This window comes from Pristiophorus japonicus, chromosome 2, assembly GCF_044704955.1.
Source record: "Pristiophorus japonicus isolate sPriJap1 chromosome 2, sPriJap1.hap1, whole genome shotgun sequence".
In the NCBI taxonomy this organism is placed as follows: Eukaryota; Metazoa; Chordata; class Chondrichthyes; family Pristiophoridae; genus Pristiophorus; species Pristiophorus japonicus.
The window spans coordinates 90,250,450-90,272,733 of NC_091978.1; the positions used below are offsets into that span (position 1 = coordinate 90,250,450).

The 22,284-nt window shown below is 44.4% G+C and overlaps 1 protein-coding gene across 1 annotated transcript in view; it reads left to right on the forward strand.

Annotated features, from left to right (window-relative positions):
• taf1c (TATA-box binding protein associated factor, RNA polymerase I subunit C) overlaps positions 1–20,807 on the forward strand; it is a 41,410-nt gene extending 20,603 nt beyond the window's left edge. Inside the window, exons 10-14 of the mRNA XM_070868403.1 lie at positions 4,889–5,024; positions 5,911–6,039; positions 9,094–9,271; positions 17,227–17,364; positions 18,105–20,807. Coding sequence (XP_070724504.1) covers positions 4,889–5,024; positions 5,911–6,039; positions 9,094–9,271; positions 17,227–17,364; positions 18,105–19,390 — 1,867 coding nt within the window. The 3' untranslated portion in view covers positions 19,391–20,807. The remainder of the gene's footprint in view (positions 1–4,888; positions 5,025–5,910; positions 6,040–9,093; positions 9,272–17,226; positions 17,365–18,104) is intronic.
• Positions 20,808–22,284: the final 1,477 nt, after the last annotated feature.

Consider the following 22,284-nt stretch of genomic DNA (forward strand, 5'->3'; position numbering starts at 1 on the left):
TGAGGCGCTGACTGTATAGGGCTCTCTTAGCTGGGTCCTTAAGTGCCCCGGCATTAACTTCTTTGCAGCACTGCTTCTGCTGTCGCTTCTGCCTTGGGGCTGTGTTAATATAGATGATGGATCGGATTAGGCGATAGTCCGTCCAGCAGTCGTCTGCTCCTGTCATGGCGCGGGTGATGCACACATCCTTGCGATCCCTGGCTCGGACGATGACGTAGTCAAGCAGGTGCCAGTGTTTGGAGCGAGAGTGTTGCCACGATGTCTTGTATTTGTCCCTCTGGCGGAACAGGGTATTGGTGATGAGTTTGTGTTTTAGACATTTTGTCAGGAGTACCGCTGGAGTTGGCTTTCCCTACTCCCTCTCTGCCAATTACGCCTCCCCAAAGGGCTGTGTCTTTGCTGACCCTGGCATTGAAGCCTCATCCGTTGCATCGAGTGTTGGGGTGTACGCACTGATGACTATGGCGGGTTTGTTCCGGGATAGGGTAAGGCGAAGAGTCATGAGGCATTTATTAACCCTGCAGGGGGGGGTCTTTGAGGCAGTCAACCAGTTCATTTTTGACAGCAAAGCCGACTCCATGAAGGCAGTGTTTTTCCTCTGGTTTTCCTTTCCAGAAAAAGGTGTAACCTCCACCATGTTCCTTGAGCTGGCCTTCCCCTGCCCGCCGGGCCTCGCTTAGGGCAGCGATGTCGATGTCAAAATGTCTAAGTTCCTGGGCAACTATGGCAGTGCATCGTTCCGGCCTGTTGCTGTTGGAATTGTCCATGAGGATCCTGACGTTCCAGGTCCCGAACTTCATATTAACGAAGTGGAAGATGCCTGTGCGTGAGATCTTTTAACATGAGGTGGCCGCTGCACACTGGCAACCTCACAGGCTTAGCTGAGCAAGGTTTTGGTCCAGTGGCAAGGGGGTCCAAGACGACTGGAGACCAGACACTGCTGTATAAGCCTAATTGCCTACGGCGAGGTGTTGGCCGCAAGCTCTGCGCTGAGTAGCGCCATTGATGGTAAATGGCCCGAGGCTTGGTTGGGGGGCAGGCATTAGGAAGGTCAGCTGTCCGCTGGGGTTCCGAGGGATGTTTTGGAGAGTTTCTTCCAAGGTTAAAAATTTCCCCAAAGGTTTCTAAGTTGTTTTAAAAGTTTGAGTCCAAACACTGGCACCTGCTTGACTATGTCATAGTCCGAGCCGGGATCGCAAGGATGTGCGCATCACCCGCGCCATGACAGGAACTGACGACTGCTGGACGGACCACCGCCTAATCCGATCCATCATCGACATTAACATAGCTCCAAAGCAGAGGGGACAGCAGAAGCAGTGCCGCAAAAAAGACAATGCCGGAGCACTTAAAGACCCAGCTAAGAGAGCCCTATACAGCCAGCGCCTCACAGCTAACCTGGTGTGCCTTGATGACCCAGCGCTTGGTCTGCCCTCCAGGCCTCTACAACCCATGCCTGCGAAGAGACACTTGGCCACTCAACCAGAAAACACCAGGACTAGTTTGATGAAAATGATCAGGAGATCCAAGAATTAATAGATTGCAAGCGCAAAGCATTTCTGAGCCTCAAGCAACAACCCAAGTAGGGAGCAGCAAAACAACATTACAGGCAGCTCAAGGCTGAGGTCCAACAAAAAACCCGGGACCTAAAGAACAGGTGGTGGATGGAGAAAGCACAGGAGATACAACAACTGGCTGACAGCCATGATATGTGAGGATTTTTCACTGCAGTCAAGGCCAAACTCCCAAGGCCCCACCCCACTGCTGGCCAAGAACGGGGAAACACTCGATGTCTTCAATTGAGACTCTGCCTTTGACTCGAGTGTTCTCAACTCCATCCTTCAGCATGCGACCTGCCACCACCTCAGTGAAACCCCAACGTTGCACGAGGTAGGGAAAGCCATAAAACAACTCTAGAACAACAAGGCTACAGGAGCCGATGGAATCCCTGCTGAGGCGCTAAAGTATGGTGGAGAGGCGCTGTTGGCACGGATACATGACCTTATCTCTCTCATCTGGAGGGAGGAGAGCATGCCGGGAGATCTCAGAGATGCAATGATCATGACCATCTTTTAAAAAAGGGGACAAGTTCGACTGCGGCAACTACAGGGGAATCTCTCTGCTATCGGTCACTGGGAAGGTTGTCACTAGAGTTCTCCTCAACTGTCTTCTCTCTGTGGCTGAGGAGCCCCTCCCGGAGTCACTGCGGATTTCGTCCCCTACGGGGCACAACTGACATGATCTTTGCAGCGCGACAGCGGCAGGAAAAATCCAGGGAGCAGCATCAGCCATGAAACGTGGCCTTTTTCAACCTTACAAAGGCCTTTGACACTCAACCGCGAGGGTCTATGGAGCGTTCTCCTCCGTTTCGGATGCCCCCAAAAGTTTGTCAACGTCTGTCTCCTGCTCCACGACTGCATGCAGGCTGTGATCCTTACCAACGGACCCAATTCACGTCCGGACCGGGGTCAAACAGGGCTACGTCATCGCCATAACCCTCTTCTCAATCTTCCTCGCTGCCATACTCCACAGTCGTCAAGCTCCCCGCTGGAGTGGAACTAAACTACAGAACCAGTGGGAACCTGTTCAACCTTCGCCGTCTCCAGGCCAGGTTCAAGACCACCCCAACCTCTGTCGTTGAGCTACAGTACGCGGACGACGCCTACATCTGCGCACATTCTGAGGCTGAACTCCAGGATATATTTACTGAGGCAGACAAAAGCATAGGCCTTACGCTAAACATTCGTAAGACAAAGGTCCTCCACCAATCTGCCCTCGCCGCACAGCACTGCCCCCCCCAGTCATCAAGATCCATGGCATGGCCCTCGACAACGTGGACCATTTCCCATATCTCGGGAGCCTCTTATCAACAAAACCAGACGTTGATGCGGAGATGTAACACCGCTTCCAGTGCACCAGTGCCACCTTCGGCCGCCTGAAGAAGAGATTGTTCGAAGACCAAGCCCTCAAATCTACCACCAAGCTCATGGTCTATAGGGCTGTAGTAATACCCACCCTCCTTTATGGCTGAGGCATGGACGATGTACAGAAGACACCAAGTTGCTGGAAATATATCACTAACGATGTCTCTGCAAGATCCCACAAATCCCTGGGAGGACAGGCCCACCAACATCAGTGTCCTTGTCCAGGCTAACAATCCCCAGCATTGAAGCACTGACCACACTTGATCAGCTTCGCTGGGCAGGCCACATAGTTCACATGCCAGACACTAGACTCCAAAAGCAAGTGATCTATGCGGAGCTCCCTCACTGCAAATGAGCCAAAGGTGGGCAGCGGAAACGTTACAAGGACCACCCTCAAAGCCTCCCTGAAAAGGACGACATCACCACTGACACCTGGGAGTCCCTGGCCAATGACCGCCCGAAGTGGAGAAAGTGGAACATTTCAAGTCTCAACGCCGAGAGCGTGCAGAAATCAAGCGCAGACAGCGGAAAGAGCGTGCGGCAAACCTTCCCTCAACGACTATCTGTCCCACCTGTGACAGTCTGTGGCTCTCATTGGACTGTTCAGCCACCAAAGAACTCACATCGGGAGTGGAAGCAAGTCTTCCTCGATTCTGAGGAACTGCCTATGATGATGATGATGATGATGACGATTGAAAAGCAAGATTTGGTTGTGTTTGGTTTATAATCTGGCAGCCAATGCTACATTTTTTGGGTCTTTTTTTTTTAAAAAGATTGCACCGTCTGCTCTGATAGCTAGCATAACTGCTAGAAGCGTAAAATGTATTTACCAATTCACAATTTAAAAATAAGTAAAGATGAAAAATATAATGTTTATGACATACTGAAAAATCTTTGCATTATAATAGTTGTATTGGGGTGGGTGTGCGATGTGTGTGCACTAGGTCCGTGCAGCAGAGCAGGTCTCCAGTCGTCTTGGATAACCCTTGCCACTGGATAAAGGCTGAGCTCTGTCGAGCCCGTGTGGTGGCTGGTGTGCAACGGTCACCACGCATTTTTTTTTTTAAAATCCACGCACGGGCATCTTCCACCCTTCAGGATGTAGTTCAAGGCCTGGAATATTGTGTCCTTCATTGAAACACCTGTGAACTCATCCCTTTTTGGTGTGGAACTAAGTCATCCTCGTTTTGAGGGACTGCCTATGATGATGATGAACATCTAGAAATATTTAATTTTACCTGGCCTTGAAGGAGAGCTCAATAATTTTGCCCACCTCCATCATCATCATAGGCAGTCTCTGAATCGAGGAAGATTTGCTTCCACTCAGTGAGTTCTCAGGTGGCTGTACAGTCTCTAATGCGGGAATTACAGTCTCCTAACAGGTGGGGCAGACAGTAGATGAAGGAAAGGGTGGGGGCAGCCTGGTTTGCCACACGCTCCTTCCGCTATATGCGCTTGTTTTCTGCATGCTCTCGCCGACGAGACTCTAGGTGTTCCGTGCCCTCCCGGATGCTCTTCCTCCACTTTGGGCAGTCTTGGATCAGGGATTCCCAGGTGCTGGTGGGGATGTTGCACTTTATCTCCTCACATGCTGGTGGTACCTCATCTTCTGGTGTAGCATTTTAAAAAGTGCTGTGGTGGGGGAGGCAAGTTATTTTTATTTCCTTCCCTTCCTTTGGTCAGGCTGGGCTTCCATATTGACAATCAAGAGGAGGCATATTAGCCATTCGAAGGATATGTAGACTAAGATGAATTAACGGGCTTGAACCTGAGTTTGTGGAACCTTGATTGGCTTATAAAATTTAATATGTGAAGATATTAAATGAGACATGTTATAAGATTTATTGTTTGGTAGACTAATTTTATTTGAATTGATATATTATTAAAATATTATATCATTCGAAGGGTTCCTTTACCTATTTATCATTGTTTTCTAAATTTCTTTCTTTGTTAAAATGATATCTTAGCCTTCAGAAAATTAGAAAGGAAACTGACAACCTCTACTTCAACGCCCAGTTGCCTTGGAGATGGTGCGATTTCACAGCTCACCCACGGGTCTACATGTATGCTGACAGAACTGGGCTTGATTTAACTGATGTGAGGGTAAAAATGCCAAGACTTTTTTTACAGTTTTAGAACTCATAGGACTTGGGTTCAGGAATATTCTAATCATTGGAAAATTATGATTATTTTGTTTGCTCTATCCCCATATAAATGGTGAGAAGTGTACCTGCTGGCATTCGAATGTGTTATATAATGGAAGGTTTTACTGCCCACAACAAATCCCTTTGTGGTGTATTATATGCACAGCTCTGAGCAGAAATAATTCAAACTTTAACTAGAACTAAAGCCATTGCAGATAGTCATGTAAATGTAACGGTAGATGTGGGCAACTGATAATACACATTCTACAAAAAATTGTAAATCTGTGGTACAATTATGAATTTGGGTCTGCTGTAGATGCTTTCTCAGGTTGAATGGCATTAGTCACTCCAGTAAATAGTCTGAGTGTCTTTTCTTTTATGGGAGTTGATTCATCCATGCCTCATACCTACTCGTACGATAACAAAACTCAGGGGCATAACTGGATATTCATGTCTTTCACGTATGCTGCTTCGGTCTCTGCAAAGACGAGGCCAGATGCAAATCCTTAAACTGCTTCATTTCACAGCGAGTGAACATACAGACAGTTATGATCAGATTCACTAAATTCATTCAGTTTATTAGACATTGTGTAATACAAAATAATGAACAAGCTACACTAGGTGCCCTTTTTTAACTTGAATACACTACTTTAAAAACCCAATATTAAACATTTAAAAAAAAAATCTTTACTGTGGAAAATGTTTTTATAAAAGCAAAATATGACCGCCATGCACAGTGTTACTTTTTATAACCGCAGTATTGTTACTATCTCAGTGGTGGAGAAGCACAAGTCTCTGAATATGATTTTCTGATTCTAAACTTTTTTTTAAATATGCATTTTTAGGCTGGTGAGACCTGTAACCAAACCTTATTCAAGATAGGAGCGGTTGCTAACTGCCAAAAAGGGGAACGTGTGATTCTTCCCAAACATCTGCGAGATGTAAATCCGTACCATCACCTTATTACCACCCAGGTGTGTGCCCTTTAATCCTTTGTGTTTGAAATGACCTGATTTGGTTTGCTTGTTCGGCAGTTCATTTAGTAAGAATGAATGAGAGAACAAATCAGTCCACCAGGACATGAGCATGTTCTCTTCAATGCATTACTGAGGCAGTGTTGCATTGTCTGAGGTGCTGTTTTTTGGATGAGACTTTAAACCAAAGCCCTATCTGACTGCATGGTTAAATTCAAAAAAAGAGAAATGAGTTCTGGTGTCATAACATAATAGGATCAGGAGTAGGCGAGTAGGCCATATGGCCCCTCGAGCCTGCCATGCCATTCAATAAGATCATGGCTGATCTGATCATGGACTCAGCTCCACTTCCCCGCCCACTCCCCATAACCCCTTAACGTTTAAGAAACTGTCTATTTCTGTCTTAAATTTATTAAATATCCCAGCTTCCACAGCTCTGAGGCAGCGAACTCCACAGATTTACAACCCTCTGAGAGAAGAAATTTATCCTCATCTCTGTTTTAAATGGGCGGCCCCTTATTCTCAGATCATGCCCTCTAGTTCTAGTCCCCCCATCAGTGGAAATATTCTCTCTGCATCCACCTTGTCAAGCCCCCTCATAATTTTATACGTAGTTGCTCTGAATTCCAATGAGTAGAGGCCCAACCTACTCAACCTTTCCTCGTAAGTTAACCCTCTCATCCCCAGAATCAATCTAGTGAACCTTCTCGGAACTGCCTCCAAAGCAAGTATATCCTTTCGTAAATATGGAAACCAAAACTGCACGCAGTATTCCAGGTGTGGCCTCACCAATACCCCATATAGCCGCAGCAAGACCTCCCCGTTTTTACACTCCATCTCACTTGCAATAAAGGCTAAGATACCATTGGCCTTCCTGATCACTTGCTGTACCTGCATACTATCCTTTTGTGTTTCATGCACAAGTACCCCCAGGTCCCGCTGTACTTCGGCACTTTACAATCTCCATTTAAATAATAACTTGCTCTTTGCTCTTTGATCTTTTTTCTGCCAAAGTGCATGACCTCACACTTTCCAGCATTGTACTCCATCTGCCAAATTTTTGCCCATTCACCCAGCCTGTCCACGTCCCCTTGCAGATTTTTTGTGTCCTCCTCACACATTGCTTTTCCTCCCATCTTTGCATTGTCAACAAACCTGGCTACGTTACACTCTGTCCCTTCGCCAATATAGATTGTAAATATTTGGGGTCCCAGCACTGATCCCTGCAGCACCTCACTAGCCACTGGTTGTCAACCAGAGAATGAACCATCCATCCCGACTCTCTGCTCTCTGTTAGCCAGCCAATCCTCTATCCATCCCAATACACCACCCCCAACCCCGCGAACTTTCATCCTGTGCAGTAACCTTTTATGTGGCACCTTGTCAAATGCCTTCTGGAAGTCCAAATACACCACATCCACTGGTTCCCCTTCATCCACCCTGTTCGTTACATCCTCAAAGAACTCCACCAAATATGTCAACCATGACTTCCCCTTCATCAATCCATGCTGACTCTGCCTGACGAATTTTGCTTTTCCAAATGTCCTGCTACTGCTTCTTTAATAATGGACTCCAACATTTTCCCAACCACAGATGTTAGGCTAACTGGTCTATAGTTTCCTGCTTTTTGTCTGCCTCCTTTTTTAAATAGGGGTGTTAAATTTGCAGTTTTCCAATCTGCTGGGACCTCCCCAGAATCGAGGGAATTTTGGTAACTTACAACCAATGCATCCACTTCTCAATGCCGCTACTTCTCAAGACCTTAGGATGCAAGCCATCAGGTCCAGGGGATATATCTGCCTTTAGTTTCATTATCTTACTGAGTACCACTTTCTTAGTGATTTGTGATAAGTTCCTCCCCCCCCCCCCCCCCCCCATAGCCCCTTGACTATCCACTGTCATGATCAACATTCCTCCCTCACCACCAAAAATGGATTTACTGGCTATTTATCTAATTTGCTGTTAGAGCTTTTCTGTGTGCAAATTGGAAGCTTTGTTTGCCTACAAATGAGTAACAGTACATTAAAATTAATCATTGGTTGTGAATCGCTTTCAAATATTCTGAGGCCGTCATAAGACACTATATACATTTTCTTTTCTTCTTTCCAATCAGTTAGCTTCTTTAGACCCCCTCCTCTCTCAAACACATTTTAATTTCCTTTTGCTATCTGTACTTTGGAGCTAAGGAATGTTGCAGAAATTTCTTCAAGTTGGGGGAGGAAAAACTGAACAATTTATTGAGTGTCGTAGGTTCAGGTCCAATTATTGGTTCTGAGTGTACATTGCATTTCAACTGCAGTTCATTTCTGAACTTGAGCCAGTTCTTTTTTTGCTTAAACATTTAATTCAAATTTTATATAGTTCTTTCAACTAAAAAAAACTAGGCTTCCCTGTTGGCATGTTGGTAAATACACCCATATGGAATGGTGTAGAGCAGGCAGACACCATATTTGATTCCCTGGTCTGTGAGGTAGCTGATGGTGCAGACAGTATAATTTGGTTTCTGTATCCCAAGACTAGAAAAGAGTAAAAATGAGCTGGAGTTCCCACACGTAACTGCTACCAAGTGATGCCTGCTAAAAATGTGATTGTGTCTGTCAGGTGGGAACAAGATAAGGTTCATCTGCATTGCACTCCACAAGTGAATAACCTGCTAACATTACCCATGAAAATAGTCACTTTGTCAGTATACCCAGAGTCGGTGATGCCAGTAGAAATTTATGAATATTAGGTCCCTCATGAAACATCTGCATTCATCCCTTTTTGGCGTGGAAGCAAGTCATCCTCGATATGAGGGACTGCCTATGATGATGACTCCAAGATGGGTCAGTGGCTTTAGTGGAGATGGGAAGTAAATGAGTGCCACATAGTCCCAAAAAAATGTATCTGTGATCGTTTCAGGTCTTCGATCTGCCATTTATGAAGTCCTGATCTAAACTTTTTAATACCTTGTACCTCATTGTGAAATCTTTTGAAAGGTTTGAAATTAATGTTCAATAATAATTGGTACTTGTGGTTGCTTGAATACTAAAGTATTTTATTTTTCAAATATAGTATTCTGCCTACATTGTAGATGAACGATTCCCTACTGTACCTGTTCTAAAGTGGGTCCATATGCTGGAGTCACCACCAATGTTTGCACAAGTTGCATGTGGGGCAGCAAGGAACAAAACAAACAAGATTGTCCTGGGGACTCAACGTACTCAGGAAGTGTTACTTCTGCAATATTCAGGTGACTGGTAACTTCCAACTAATGATGGCAGTTAGTGAGCTTGTGTGTTTGTTTACTCTATAATAATGGGGTAATAATGTTCTAGCATGTTTTGGGGTGGGGGGGATGCAGGCTGGTGGGGAGAGAGGAAATTTTAAACGGGGGGACCCCCCCCAGAATTCTGTAGCATGGCCATGATAATTTGTGTCAACCCCAACCAAATTTTGCACAATAACTAATGTATATTATATGACCGGTCTGACCAGATTTTGGAGAACATTTCAATCTCGAATATTTTAGATATTGCATATAAAGGAACTGTTAACTGATTTTAAAGAATAGAACTTGGGAAGTGGAGGGATTGAAAGGTGGTGAAAAGGTAGACCTGAATATCATCAGCATACATATGGAAGCTGACCCAATATTACCAAGGGACCCCATGTAGATGACGAAGAGGAGGGAACCAAAGATGGATCCTTGGTGGACCCCCAATAAATCAGTGAAGGGGTGGGAAGAGAAGCCATTGCAGAGATGCTTTGGCTACAATGTGATAGGCAAGAGTGGAATCAAATAAGGGCAGTCCCTTCAAGCTTGACAATGGAGAAGTGTTGGAGGATAGTGTGGTCAGCTGTATGAAAGGCTAGAGAGAGAGAATGATGAGCAATAATGCATCATGGTCACAGTCCCAGAAAATGTAATTTAGAAACATAAAAACATAGAAACATAGAAAATAGGTGCAGGAGTAGGCCATTCAGCCCTTCGAGCCTGCACCGCCATTCAATAAGATCATGGCTGATCATTCCTTCAGTATCCCTTTCCTGCTTTCTCTCCATACCCCTTGATCCCCTTAACCGTAAGGGCCATATCTAACTCCCTCTTGAATATATCCAATGAACTGGCATCAACAACTATCTGCAGCAGGGAATTCCACAGGTTAACAACTCTGAGTGAAGAAGTTTCTCATCTCAGTCCTAAATGGCCTACCCCTTATCCTAAGACTATGTCCCCTGGTTCTGGACTCCCCCCAACATCGGGAACATTCTTCCCGCCTCTAACCTGTCCATAAACATAGAAATTTACAGAACAGAAGGAGGCCATTTTGGCCCATTGTGTCCGCACCGACCGACAAAGAGCCACACAGCCCTCTGTCAGCAGCCCTGAAGGTTACATATAAACCTAAGAACAGTGGCGGACAGGTATAGAGCATCCAGCCCAACCAGTCTGCCTCACAAAACTGCGATACTCCATGTATTGCAACATTTTACACTCCACCCCACCCAGAGCCATATGATCTCCTGGGAGAGGCAAAAAAACCCAGGCCAATTCGGGGGAGCAATCTGGGAAAATTCCTCTCCGACCATTCCAGGCGATCAGAACTAGTCCAGGAGATCGCTCTGGCTGTATTAGATTCCCTGAAGTACTTACCTTCGTATCTGCGCCAGCCAACAAAAGGTTATCCAGTCTAATCCCGCTTACCAGCTCTAGGTCCATAACCCTGCAGGGTACAGCACCTCAAGTGCCCATCCAAGCACCTTTTAAATGTGATGAGGGTTTCTGCCTCTACCACCTTTCCAGGCAGTGAGTTCCAGACCTCCACAACCCTCTGCGTGAAGAAACCTCCCCTCAAATCCCCTTTTAAACCTTCCATCAACCACCTTAAACCTATGCCCCCTTGTAATTGACCCTTCCATCAAGGGAAATGGGCCCTTGCTATCCACTATATCTAGACCCCTCAAAATTTTATACACCTCAATTAGGTCTCCTCTTAGCCTCCTCTGTTCCAAGGAGAACAAACCCAGCCTATCCAATCTGTCCTCATAGCTAAGATTCTCCATTCCACGCAGCATTCTCGTAAATCTCCTCTGCACCCTCTGCAGTGCAATCACGTCCTTCCTATAATACGGCGACCAGAACTGCATGCAGTATTCTAGCTGTGGCCTAACCAGTGTATTATACAATTTAAGCATAACCTCCCTGCTCTTGCATTCTATGCCTCGGCCAATAAAGGCAAGCATTCCGTGTGCTTTCTTAACTACCTGGCCTCCTACTTTCAGGGATCTGTAGACAAGCACTCCAAGGTCCATCTACACTCAAGTGGCCTACCGTTTAATGTGTATACACTTTCCTTATTAGCCCTCGCCAAGTGCATTACCTCACACTTCTCCGAATTACATTCCATTTGCCATTGCTCTGCCCACCCGACCAGTCGAATGATATCCTCCTGTAGTCCATGACTTTCCTCTTCATTATCAACCACAAAGCCAATTTTAGTGTAATCTGTAACCTCCTTAATCATACCCCCTATATTCAAATCTAGATCATTGATGTATACCACAAAAAGCAAGGGACCCGGTACTGAGCCATGTGGAACCGCACCGGAAACATCCTTCCAGTCACAAAAACATCCATCAACCATTACCGTTTGCTACCTACCTCGAAGCCAATTTTGGATCCAACTTGCCACTTTGCCCTCGATCCCATGGGCTTTTACCTTTGTGACCAGTCTGCCGTGTGGGACCTCATCAAAAGCTTTGCTAAAGTCTGTATGCACTACCCTCATCGACCCTCCTGGTTACCTCCTCAAAATTCAATTAAGTTAGTCAAACACGATCTTCCCTTAACAAATATGTGTGAAGTTATCCACTTTGGTAGGAAAAACAAAAGGACAAAGTATTATTTAAATGGTGATGGCTTGGGAAGTGTTGATGTACAGAGAAACCTGGGTGTCCTTGTACACCAGTCATTGAAAGTAAACATGCAGGTGCAGCAAGCAGTTAGGAAGGCAAATGGTATGTTGGCCTTCATTGCAAGAGGATTTGAATACAGAAGCAAGAATGTCTTAATACAGTTATACAGGATCTTGGTGAGACCGCACCTGGAGTGCAGTTTTGGTCTCCTTACCTAAGAAAGGATATACTTGCCATAGAGGGAGTGCAATGAAGGTTCACCAGACTGATTCCTGGGATGGCAGGACTATCGTATGAGGAGAGATTAGATCAACTAGGCCTGTGTCACTAGGAGTTTAGAAGAATGAGAGGGGATCTCATTGAAACGTATAAAATTCTGACTCGGTTGGGTAGACTGGATGTGGGGAGGATGTTTCCCCTGGCTGGGACGTTTAGAACAAGGGATCACAGTCTCAGGATATGGGGTAGGAAATTTAGGACTGAGACGAGGCGAATTTTTTTACTGAGGGTGGTGAACCTGTGGAATTCTCTACCACAGAAGGATGTGGAGGCCAAGTCATTGAATATATTTAAGAGGGAGATAGATAGATTTCTAGAAACAAAAGGCATCAAGGGGTATGGAGAAAAAGTGGAAATATGATTTTGAGATAGAGGATCAGCCATGATCATATTGAATGACGGTGCAGACTCAAAGGGCCGAATGGCTGCCTACTGCTCCTATTTTCTATGTTTCTATGTGCTGACTCTCCCTGATTAACCCTTGCCTTTCTAAATGTAAATTTATCCTGTCCTTCAGGATTTTTTTCAATAATTTTCCCACCACTGAGGTTAGGCTGACAGGCCTGTAATTACTCAGCCTATCCCTTTCTCCCTTCTTAAAAAAGCGTATCACATTAGCAGTCCTCCGGCACCATGCCTGTATCCAAAGAGGACTGAAAAATGATGGTCAATGCCTCTGCTATTTCCTCTTTTGCTTTGTTCAACAGCCTGGGATGCATTTCATCTGGGCCTGGGGACATCCACTTTCAAAGCCGCTAAACCCTTTAATACCTCCTCTCTCTCCATATGGTTATTTCATCCAGAATTTCACACTCCTCCTCGATAGCAGTATCTGCAATGCCCATTTCCTTTGTGAAGACAGATGCAAAGTATTCATTAAGAACCATACCAACTTCTTCTGCCTCCACACACACATTACCCTCATGGTCTCTAATAGACCCTACCCTTTATTTTGTTATCCTCTTGCTCTAAATATATTTATAGAACATCTTTGGGTTTTCCTTGATTTTGCTTGCCCAGAATTTTTCATACTCTTTCTTAGCATTCCTAATATCCTTTTTAATTTAACCTCTGAACTTTCTATATTCCTCCAGTGATTCTACAGTATTTAGCCGTTGGTATATGACATAGAAACATAGAACATAGAAATTTACAGCGCAGAAAGAGGCCATTTCGGCCCATTGTGTCCGCGCCGGCCGACAAAGGGCCGCATGGCCCTCGATCAGCAGCCTTGAAGGTTACATATAAACCTATGAACAATGGCAGAAAGGTAAAGAGCACCTAGCCCAACCAGTCCGCCCCACACAACTGCGACACCCCTTACACTGAAACATTCTGCACTCCACCCCAACCGGAGCCATGTGATCTCCTGGGAGAGGCAAAAACCAGATTAAAACCCAGGCCAATTTAGGGGAAAGAATTATGGGAAAATTCTTCTCCGACCCATCCAGGCGATCAAAACTAGTCCAGAAGATCACCCTGGCCGTATTCGAGTCCCTGCAGTACTTTCCACCATATCTGCGCCGGCCAACAAGAGGTTATCCAGTCTAATCCCAATTACCAGCTCTAGGTCCATAACCCTGCAGGTTATGGTATTTTAAGTGCCCATCCAACCATCTCTTAAGTGGTGAGGATTTTTGCATCCATCACACTTCCAGGCAGTGAGTTCCAGATCCCACAACCCTTTGTGTAAAGAAGCCTCCATTCAAATCCCCTCTAAACCTTCCACCAACTGCCTTAGAACTATGCCCCCTCGTAATAGACCCCTCCACCAATGGAAATAGGCCCTTACTATCCATTATGTCCAGGCCCCTCAATATTTTGTACACCTCAATGAGCTCTCCTCTCCACCTCCTCTGTTCCAATGAGAACAAATCCAGCATATCCAATCTGTCCTCATAACTAAGATACTCCATTCCAGGCAGCATCCTAGTAAATCTCCTTTGCACCCTCTAGTGCAATCGCATCCTTCCTATAATACAGTGACCAGAACTGCACACAGTACTCCAGCTATGGCCTAACCAAAGTATTAAACAATTTAAGCATAAACTCCCTGCTCTTTTATATTCTATGTCTCAGCCAATAAAGACAAGCATTCTGTATACATTCTTAACTACCTTATCCACCTGGCCTGCTACTTTCAGGGATCTGTGGACAAACACTCTCAAGGTTCCTTTGTTCATCTACACTATTAAGTGGCTTACTGCTTAATGTGTATACCCTTTCCTTATTGGCCTTCCCAAAGTGCATTACATCACACTTCTCCGAATTAAATTCCATTTGCCACTGCTCTGCCCACCTGACCAGTAGATTGATATCCTCCTGCAGCCCGTGACTTTCCTCTTCATTAACAACCACACAGCCAATTTTAGTGGTGTCTACAAACTTCTTAATCATACTTCCTATATTCAAATCTAAATTTGTTGATGTATACCACAAAAAGCAAGGGACCCAGTACTGAGCTCTGCTGAACCCCACTGGAAAGCTCCTTCCAGTCACAAAAACATCCATCAACCATTACCCTTTGCTTTCTACCTCTAAGCCAATTTTGGATCCAACTTGCCACTTTGTCCTGGATCCCACGGGCTTTAACCTTCGTGACCAGTCTACCATGTGGGACTTTATCAAAAGCTTTGCTAATGTCCAGATACACGACATTGTATGCACTATCCTCATCGACCCTCTTGGTTACTGCCTCAAAAAATTCAATCAGGTTAGTCAAACACGATCTCCCCTTAACAAATCCGTGCTGACTGTCCCTAATTAATCCTTGCCTTTCCAAATGTAGATTTATCTTGTCTTTCAAGACTTTTTTCCAATAATTTTCCCACCACTGAGGTTAGGCTGACAGGCCTGTAATTACTTGGCCTTCCCTTTTTTTCTTTATCCTCCCCTGTAAGACCCTAGACATCCAGGGGGCTCTAGAATTGTTATTTCCACCCTTTTTCTTTAAGGGCGTATGTTTGGTCTGTGCCCTCCGGATGATCTCCTTGAATGTGTCCCACTGATTTCGACACTGATTTACCTTCAAGTAGCTGTTTCTCGCCCACTGGCCAAAATCACTTCTCAACTTAGCAAAATTAGCTTTTCCCCAATTCAGGACGTTTATTCCAAGCCTATCCTTGTCCTTATCCATACCCAATTTGAATCTGACTGCATTATGGTCACTGGCACCCAAGTGCTCTCTCTCTAATACCCCTTCAACCTGCCCAGCTTCATTCCCCAAACCTAAATCCAGAACCACCCCCTCCCGTGTTGGGCTTGTTACATACTGACTAAAAAAGTTCTCTTGAATGCATTTAGGAATTCTTCACCCTCTGTACCCTTCACACTATTTGTCCCAATCAATGAGGTTAGTTGAAATCGCCTACTATTACTGCCCTATGGTTTTAGAACTTCACAGAAATTTGCCTTCATATTTGCTCTTCTATTTTCCTCCCACTGTTTTGTGGTCTATAATACATGCCCAGCAGTATGATTGCCTCTTTTTTTTTATTTTTCAGTTCAACCCATATAGCCTCATTTAATGATCCCTCTAACATATCATCCCTCCTCACAGCTGTAAGTTATTTTAATCAATACTGTGACCCCACCCCTTTTTACCCCCCTCTCTGTCCTGCCTAAAAATCCTGTAGCCAGGAATATTGAGCTACCAAACCTGCCTCTCTTTCAGCCATGTCTCTGTAATGGCTATAATGTCATACTCCCAAGTGTCTACCTGTGCACTCATCGCATCCGCCTTATTCGCTATACTCCTTGTGTTAAAGTACATACCATTTAGCCCTGAAAGACCTCCTTGATTGCTACTTACTAACTCTTGTTTCCTCTGTCTTACAAATTCACTTTCTGCATTCTTGCTTTCAAATTTCAGTTTTACTTCCTTCCCTATTGAATTTGTTCTGCCAAGCTAGTTTAAACTCTCCCCAAAAGCACTTGCAAAGCTCCCCGCGAGGATATTGGTCCCGATGCTGTTGAGGTGCAACCCGTCCGGTTTGTACAGGTCCCATCTTCCCCCAAAAGCAGTCCCAATGCCTCAGGAATTTAAAGCCTTCCCTCCTACACCAACTCTCCAGCCACGCGTTCATCCTCCCTATCCTTCTATTCTTGTACTCATTAGCACGTGGCACTGGTAGTAACCCGGAGATTACTACCTTTTGAGGTCCTAACCTTTAATTTTTCTCCAAGCTCCCTAAATTCTGTCTGCAGGACCTCATCTCTCTTTCTACCCATGTCATTTGTCCCAATATTTAATTTGTGACTTTAGCTAAAGCTGTTTCAATGCTGTAGGTGGGGTAGAAACTGAGATATTCAAATGGTGTTGCAGGAGAGCTGGGCACAAATCTGGAACGTGACAGTTAAGGACTTTGGTAAAGAAAAGGAAGGTTGGAGATGGGGTGGTAGTTTAAAAGGACCGGGATTAATGGTGAATTTTTTGAAGAGGGGGTTGATGGCAGTTTTGAAAGGGAGGGGACTGTGCTGGAGGAGAGGGAATCATTTACAATAACAGCTAGCATAAAGGCCAGGAAGGGAAGTTGGCTGGTCAGCATTTTTGTGGGAATTGGGTCGAGGGAGCAACGTGTGGAGCTCGGATGAGATAATCTCATCAAAGGCAGAGACACGAGAGAGAGAGAGAGAGAGAGAGAGAGAGAGATGGGCGCGGGTGGCAGAACTAGGATGGCCTCGGGGGATGTTTGGCTTGGTGAACAAGGGAAGTGGGGGATGCTGAACTGATGGTTTCTATCTTGGTGACACAGATCTCTAGAATGCACTAGATTCCCAGTTGAGTCTTCCATCAACAAAAAGCAGCAAGGAGGAATGTTGCATTTCTGTCAGAAATAACCTGTAGGTTTTCTTCTATACACCAGTGAAAAACTGTTAAGAAAATTATAGAAACAAATTGCTTCATTTTCCCCATGAGGCCTAATGTGAAACTCAATTATATTGTAAAGCAGGGATGTGATTTATTTTAGAATTGTTGAATTTAACCAAAACCATTATAACTTTTGTTAGGTGGGACACAGCTTCCTTGTCAGTCATTTGGTCCACCACAGAAACTCTCCAGCATTTACGATATGATGCAGCACCTACCGGTCAGGTTACCCCAGCGGCATACGATGGTTGCTGAGCGACTCCACTCTGCTGGAGCAGGTGAGATCTGTTTTTTAAAGATATCACTGAACTAGTCTAACTGATATCTAGCATAGCTGCTACAAGTGTAAACTGTATTTACCAGTTTACAATTACAGGTTCATATAATTTAAAAATAAGTATAAAGATGGAAAATATAATGTTTATGAAAGACTGAAAAATCTTTGCATTATAATAGTTGTATTGGGATGAGATATGTGTGCGCACTAGGTCCGTGCAGCAGAGCAGATCTCCAGTCGTCTTGGATAACCCTTGCCACTGGATAAAGGCCAAGCTCTATCAAGACCGTGTGGTGGCTGGTGTGCAACGGTCACCACACTTTTTTTAAAAAAATCCACGCACAAGCATCTTCCACCCTTTGGGATGTAGTTCAAGACTTGGAATATTAGGTCCTTTTATTGAAACACCTGTGAACTCCTTTTTGGTGTGGAAGCAAGTCATCCTCGTTTCGAGGGACTGCCTATGATGATGGGATGGCAGAAAGGTAGGTTACACTTTTCTGTACCACTGGCTGAGTCTTGGAAAACCATGTTGTTTTTCTTATGGCAAGATGCTGTGTCACCAGTGAGGCACTTCAACATCCATAAACAGCAATTAGCATCCATGATTAAAGGTGTCCATGCAATTTGAGACTATTTACATAGTTTGTGGGGGATGGGTCTAATTTAAATTTACAGTTTGGTGCATGTGTTTCACAGTGAATTTGAAAGGAGAAAAAAAACCTTGTTTTTGTTCTACAGGACTCGCAACACTTTACCATTGTCGTGGCAAAAAGACCCTGTCTGTGTTTCAGCTCTCTGCAATGGGAGACCTATTTTACCAGATGCTGGTTCATAAGAACTCGTCTGCCAATGGAAAAAGCATGTCAAGAGCTAAGGTTGGGAGTGATCATGAACCAAATAACTCAATTTTGAGTGAAGGGGTACAATCAGTAAATAATTCTGCAGAACTTAGGCATGAAGGAGCAGAAAATTTGGCACAAGAAGGTGGAAGACGGGAAGAAAACTCTTCACTGAGTGGAGTAGACCGACAAAAATTCCAGTCATTGATCAAGATGAGTACTAATAAACATTTGACACCCAGTTGTGCTGTTCTTGCCATGTGCCGAAGGTGGATGAACTCCTTTTTAAAAAAACAGAAGAAATTTAAAAGTGGCTCTGATATGCTCCACAAACATTCTGTCTTCAGTACAAAGCGTCTGTTTTCCTGTAAAAGGTTTAAGAAGGGCAAAGAATCAAATGATACATGCAGAGAAGTATGGGATAAAATGAAAGCAGTTATGGAGAAGAAGCAAGTGCTTTGTCACAGTACTTTTCCAATACTGGATCCTGTTAGTGTCCCAGATCTTGTGGATCCCTCAATATGGAGAGATGAGCTAAGTCAAAGACTTACAGCGGCATGGGAGGGGAAGTGGAGTGAGTGGTGGGCAGAGAAACTAGGTGTGAACCGGGACAAGAAAGTCCAAGCACTGCGCGCAAAACGAAGACGTGAAAAATTAGCTCGAGCAGGGCAGCGAAGTGGGCTGTCGGGCAGCTTCACATCCTCAGTGTCTGACTTGTCTGATTTCAGTGATTTTTCAGGTTGGAGTAGATCCTCTGTGGTAGATTCAGAACACAGTGATTATTTGTCTGGTACAGAAAGTAATGTGTGCAATAAGTCAACTGAAGTAAAACAATCAATTGGGACAGTTACTGAAGAGTCTAGACAAGAAAGGGAAGTTCAGTCCAATGTGTCTGTAGTAGAACAAAGCCAGACACCAGCACCAATTTTTTCACAAGAAATGCAGTTTGTTCGTATTCCCAGGGAACGAAAAAGAATTCTTCAAAATTACTTGGCTGCACTGGAAGACCATCCACCCCAACCTTCTCAAGGGGATGATGAAATACCATTGGCTTCCTCCACACACATGTCATTTGCTGAACCTTCACAAGTGGCATCTACTTGTGAAATGTCTTGGCTAACACCCTCTCGGAGTCAGCTTGGACCATCTCAGCCAAAAAAGAAAAGAACCAGAATCGGTTTTTAAGAATTTGATGCCAAAAATGTTGAATCATTGTTTTGGAAAGAATTACCGTCCATATATCTGGATCAAACACTGACCTAGACCAACTGGGCAGTATTTGCAGGATAATTGTTAATTCCTGTATGAAAATTTCCAGTACAAAATTGATCTAATTTTAATCTGGAGCTGAATGGTCCGTCTTTCTATGTGTTACATTTACTCAAAAAACATATTTATTAAAAAGAAACAATTTTTTTTTAAAATTAGTGTTGCTCCAGGCTTTTCTTATAGAACTTGGTTGTATGGTTGGCATGTCCTCTCAATGTTCTTTTGGGTCATGATAAAAGGAAAACTAATTTGGAAGATGAGATGTTAGTGATTTTATGAAATGTGAAACAGAATTTTAAAAAATTCATTCACAATGTGGGCGTCACTGACCAGGCCAACATTTATTACCCATCCCAAATTGCCCTTGAGAAGGTGGTGGTGAGCCATCTTGAACTGCTGCAGTCTGTTTGCTGAAGATATGCCCAGTGCTGTTGGGGAGGGAGTTCCAGGATTTTGACCCAGTGACAGTGAAGGAACGGTGATAGATTTCCAAATTCAGATGGTTGTGTTCTCATGCGCCTGTTGCCCTTGGTCCTAGGTGGGTTTGGGAGGTGCTGTTGACGAAGCTTTGGTGAGTTGCTGCAGTGCATCTTGTACACACTGCAGCCACGGTACACCAGCGGTGGAGGGAGTGAATGTTTCAGGTGGTGGATGTAGTGCCATCAAGCGAGCTGCTTTGTCCTGGATGGTGTCGAGCTTCTTGAATGTTGGCGCGGCAGTCATCCAGGCAAGTGGAGAGTATTCTGTCACATTCCTGACTTGTGACTTGTAGATGGTGGAAAGGCTTTGGAGAGTTGGGAGCAATGCAGGCACAGTTGTCGAAAGCTTCTGCGCAGGCCGCTCGCCAGTTTCTGAACCGCATGTGCGCGGAAGTTTGAATAGACAGTGCAGCACACCCCAAGAAATTACAGGGAATATTGGTCAGGAGGTGAGTCACTCGTCTCAGAATCCCCAGCCTCTGACCTGCTCTTATAGCCACAGTATTGTGGCTGGTCCAGTGAAGTTTCTGGTCCTTGCTGTGGCCCCTCAGGATGTTGATGATGGACGATTTGACGATAGTAATGCCACTGACTGTCATGGAGAAGTGGTTAGACTTTTTCTTGTTGGAGATGGTCATTGTTTGGCACGAATGTTGCTTTCCACCTATCCGCCCAAGCCTGAATGTTATCCAGACCCGGGGCAGGCGGGGGGAGGGAGTGGCTGTCCTCTGTATGTATGGAAGTGCAAACTGATTTCACCTGTTATGTTCACCAATTGTCTCCTTATTTGCAGTAAAAAAACTCACTGTTAAATCAAAGATGTGACAATTTATTAAAGTTTGGTTTTTATTTTTGATATATGCAGGTTGTGTTCTGTGTAAGTGAATACAATTCCTAATCATCCAAATTAAATTCAAACTATCTGCCACATTATTAAAGATGTATAGGTTGCTGATGTGTAGTACAGGGCTTGCAGTGTTATTTCTAGATTTCTAACCAGGAACTATTGAATTTATGTATCACCTTATTACATGTCTCAAACATTCCAAAGCATTTGGCATACAATGATTTGTTATGTTTTCAAATGCAGCATTTGGCTAGGAACAAAAAGTCATCCAATCTTCAAACAGTGCTATGGAAATTTTAAACATTCACCTGAACCACTTGAACAGATGTCAGGGCACTGCTGACAGTGCAGCACACTCTCTGAAGTCAAGCTGGATTTTTATGCTGAAGTCCTGCAGTGAGGCTTGAATCCACAGCCACCTGACTCTTAACCATGCTGCTATTCAAATGCCAGCTATGCTCCAGTTTTTTATTTTATTCGTTCTTGGGATGTGGGCATTGCCGGCAAGGCCACCACTTATTGTCCATCCCTAATTGACCTGGAGAAGGTGGGGTGAATTGCTGCCTTGAATACAACTGAGTGGTTTGCTAGGCCAATTCAGAAGGCAGTTAAGAGTCAACAACATTGCTGTGGGTCTGGAGTCACACGTAGGCCAGACTGGGCAAGGATGATGGATTTCCTTCCCTAAAGGACATTAATGAACCAGATGGGTTTTTACAACAATTCGGTAGTTTCATGGTTACCATTATTGTTACTAGCTTTTTATTCCAGATTTATGTAATTGAATTTAATTTCCACCGCTGCTGTGTGGGATTTGTTCCTGGAGTCCAGGAAGAAAAACTCTGATGGATTCCATGACAAATCCTATTGGATTGCAGTTATACTCCGCTTAACACCAAGCTAAAACCATATGATACGAACTTCTGTAGGAGTTCTTGCACAACTTGGGGTCCTTGTATTCCAGAATCAGATTGGGACCTCGTTCAGAATTATGCCGATACTTTTGCATTACTGCCACCGTAAATCCATTTTGTACGAACATAAAATTGCACCCTACAAATCAAGGTCCTGGAGTTAAAAATGCAGGGAGTAAGAGTTTGAGATGCAAGTTTTCTAAATCCAGCTCCCTTAATTGATCTGCTGGCTAAGGTATGGAGTAGCTAAGCCATACAGACCAGGGTGGCCTCAAAGTTTGATTTCCCACCTGTCAAGTCAGCTGATCTCAGGCAGGGTAGCAGAAACATAGAAAATAGGTGCAGGAGTAGGCCATTCAGCCCTTCGAGCCTGCACTGCCATTCAAGAAGATCATGGCTGATCATTCCTTTAGTACCCCTTTCCTGCTTTCTCTTCATACCCCTTGATCCCCTTAACCTGAAGGGCCATATCTAACTCCCTCTTGAATATATCCAGTGAACTGGCATCAACAACTCTACGGCAGGGAATTCCACAGATTAACAACTCTGAGTGAAGAAGTTTCTCCTCAT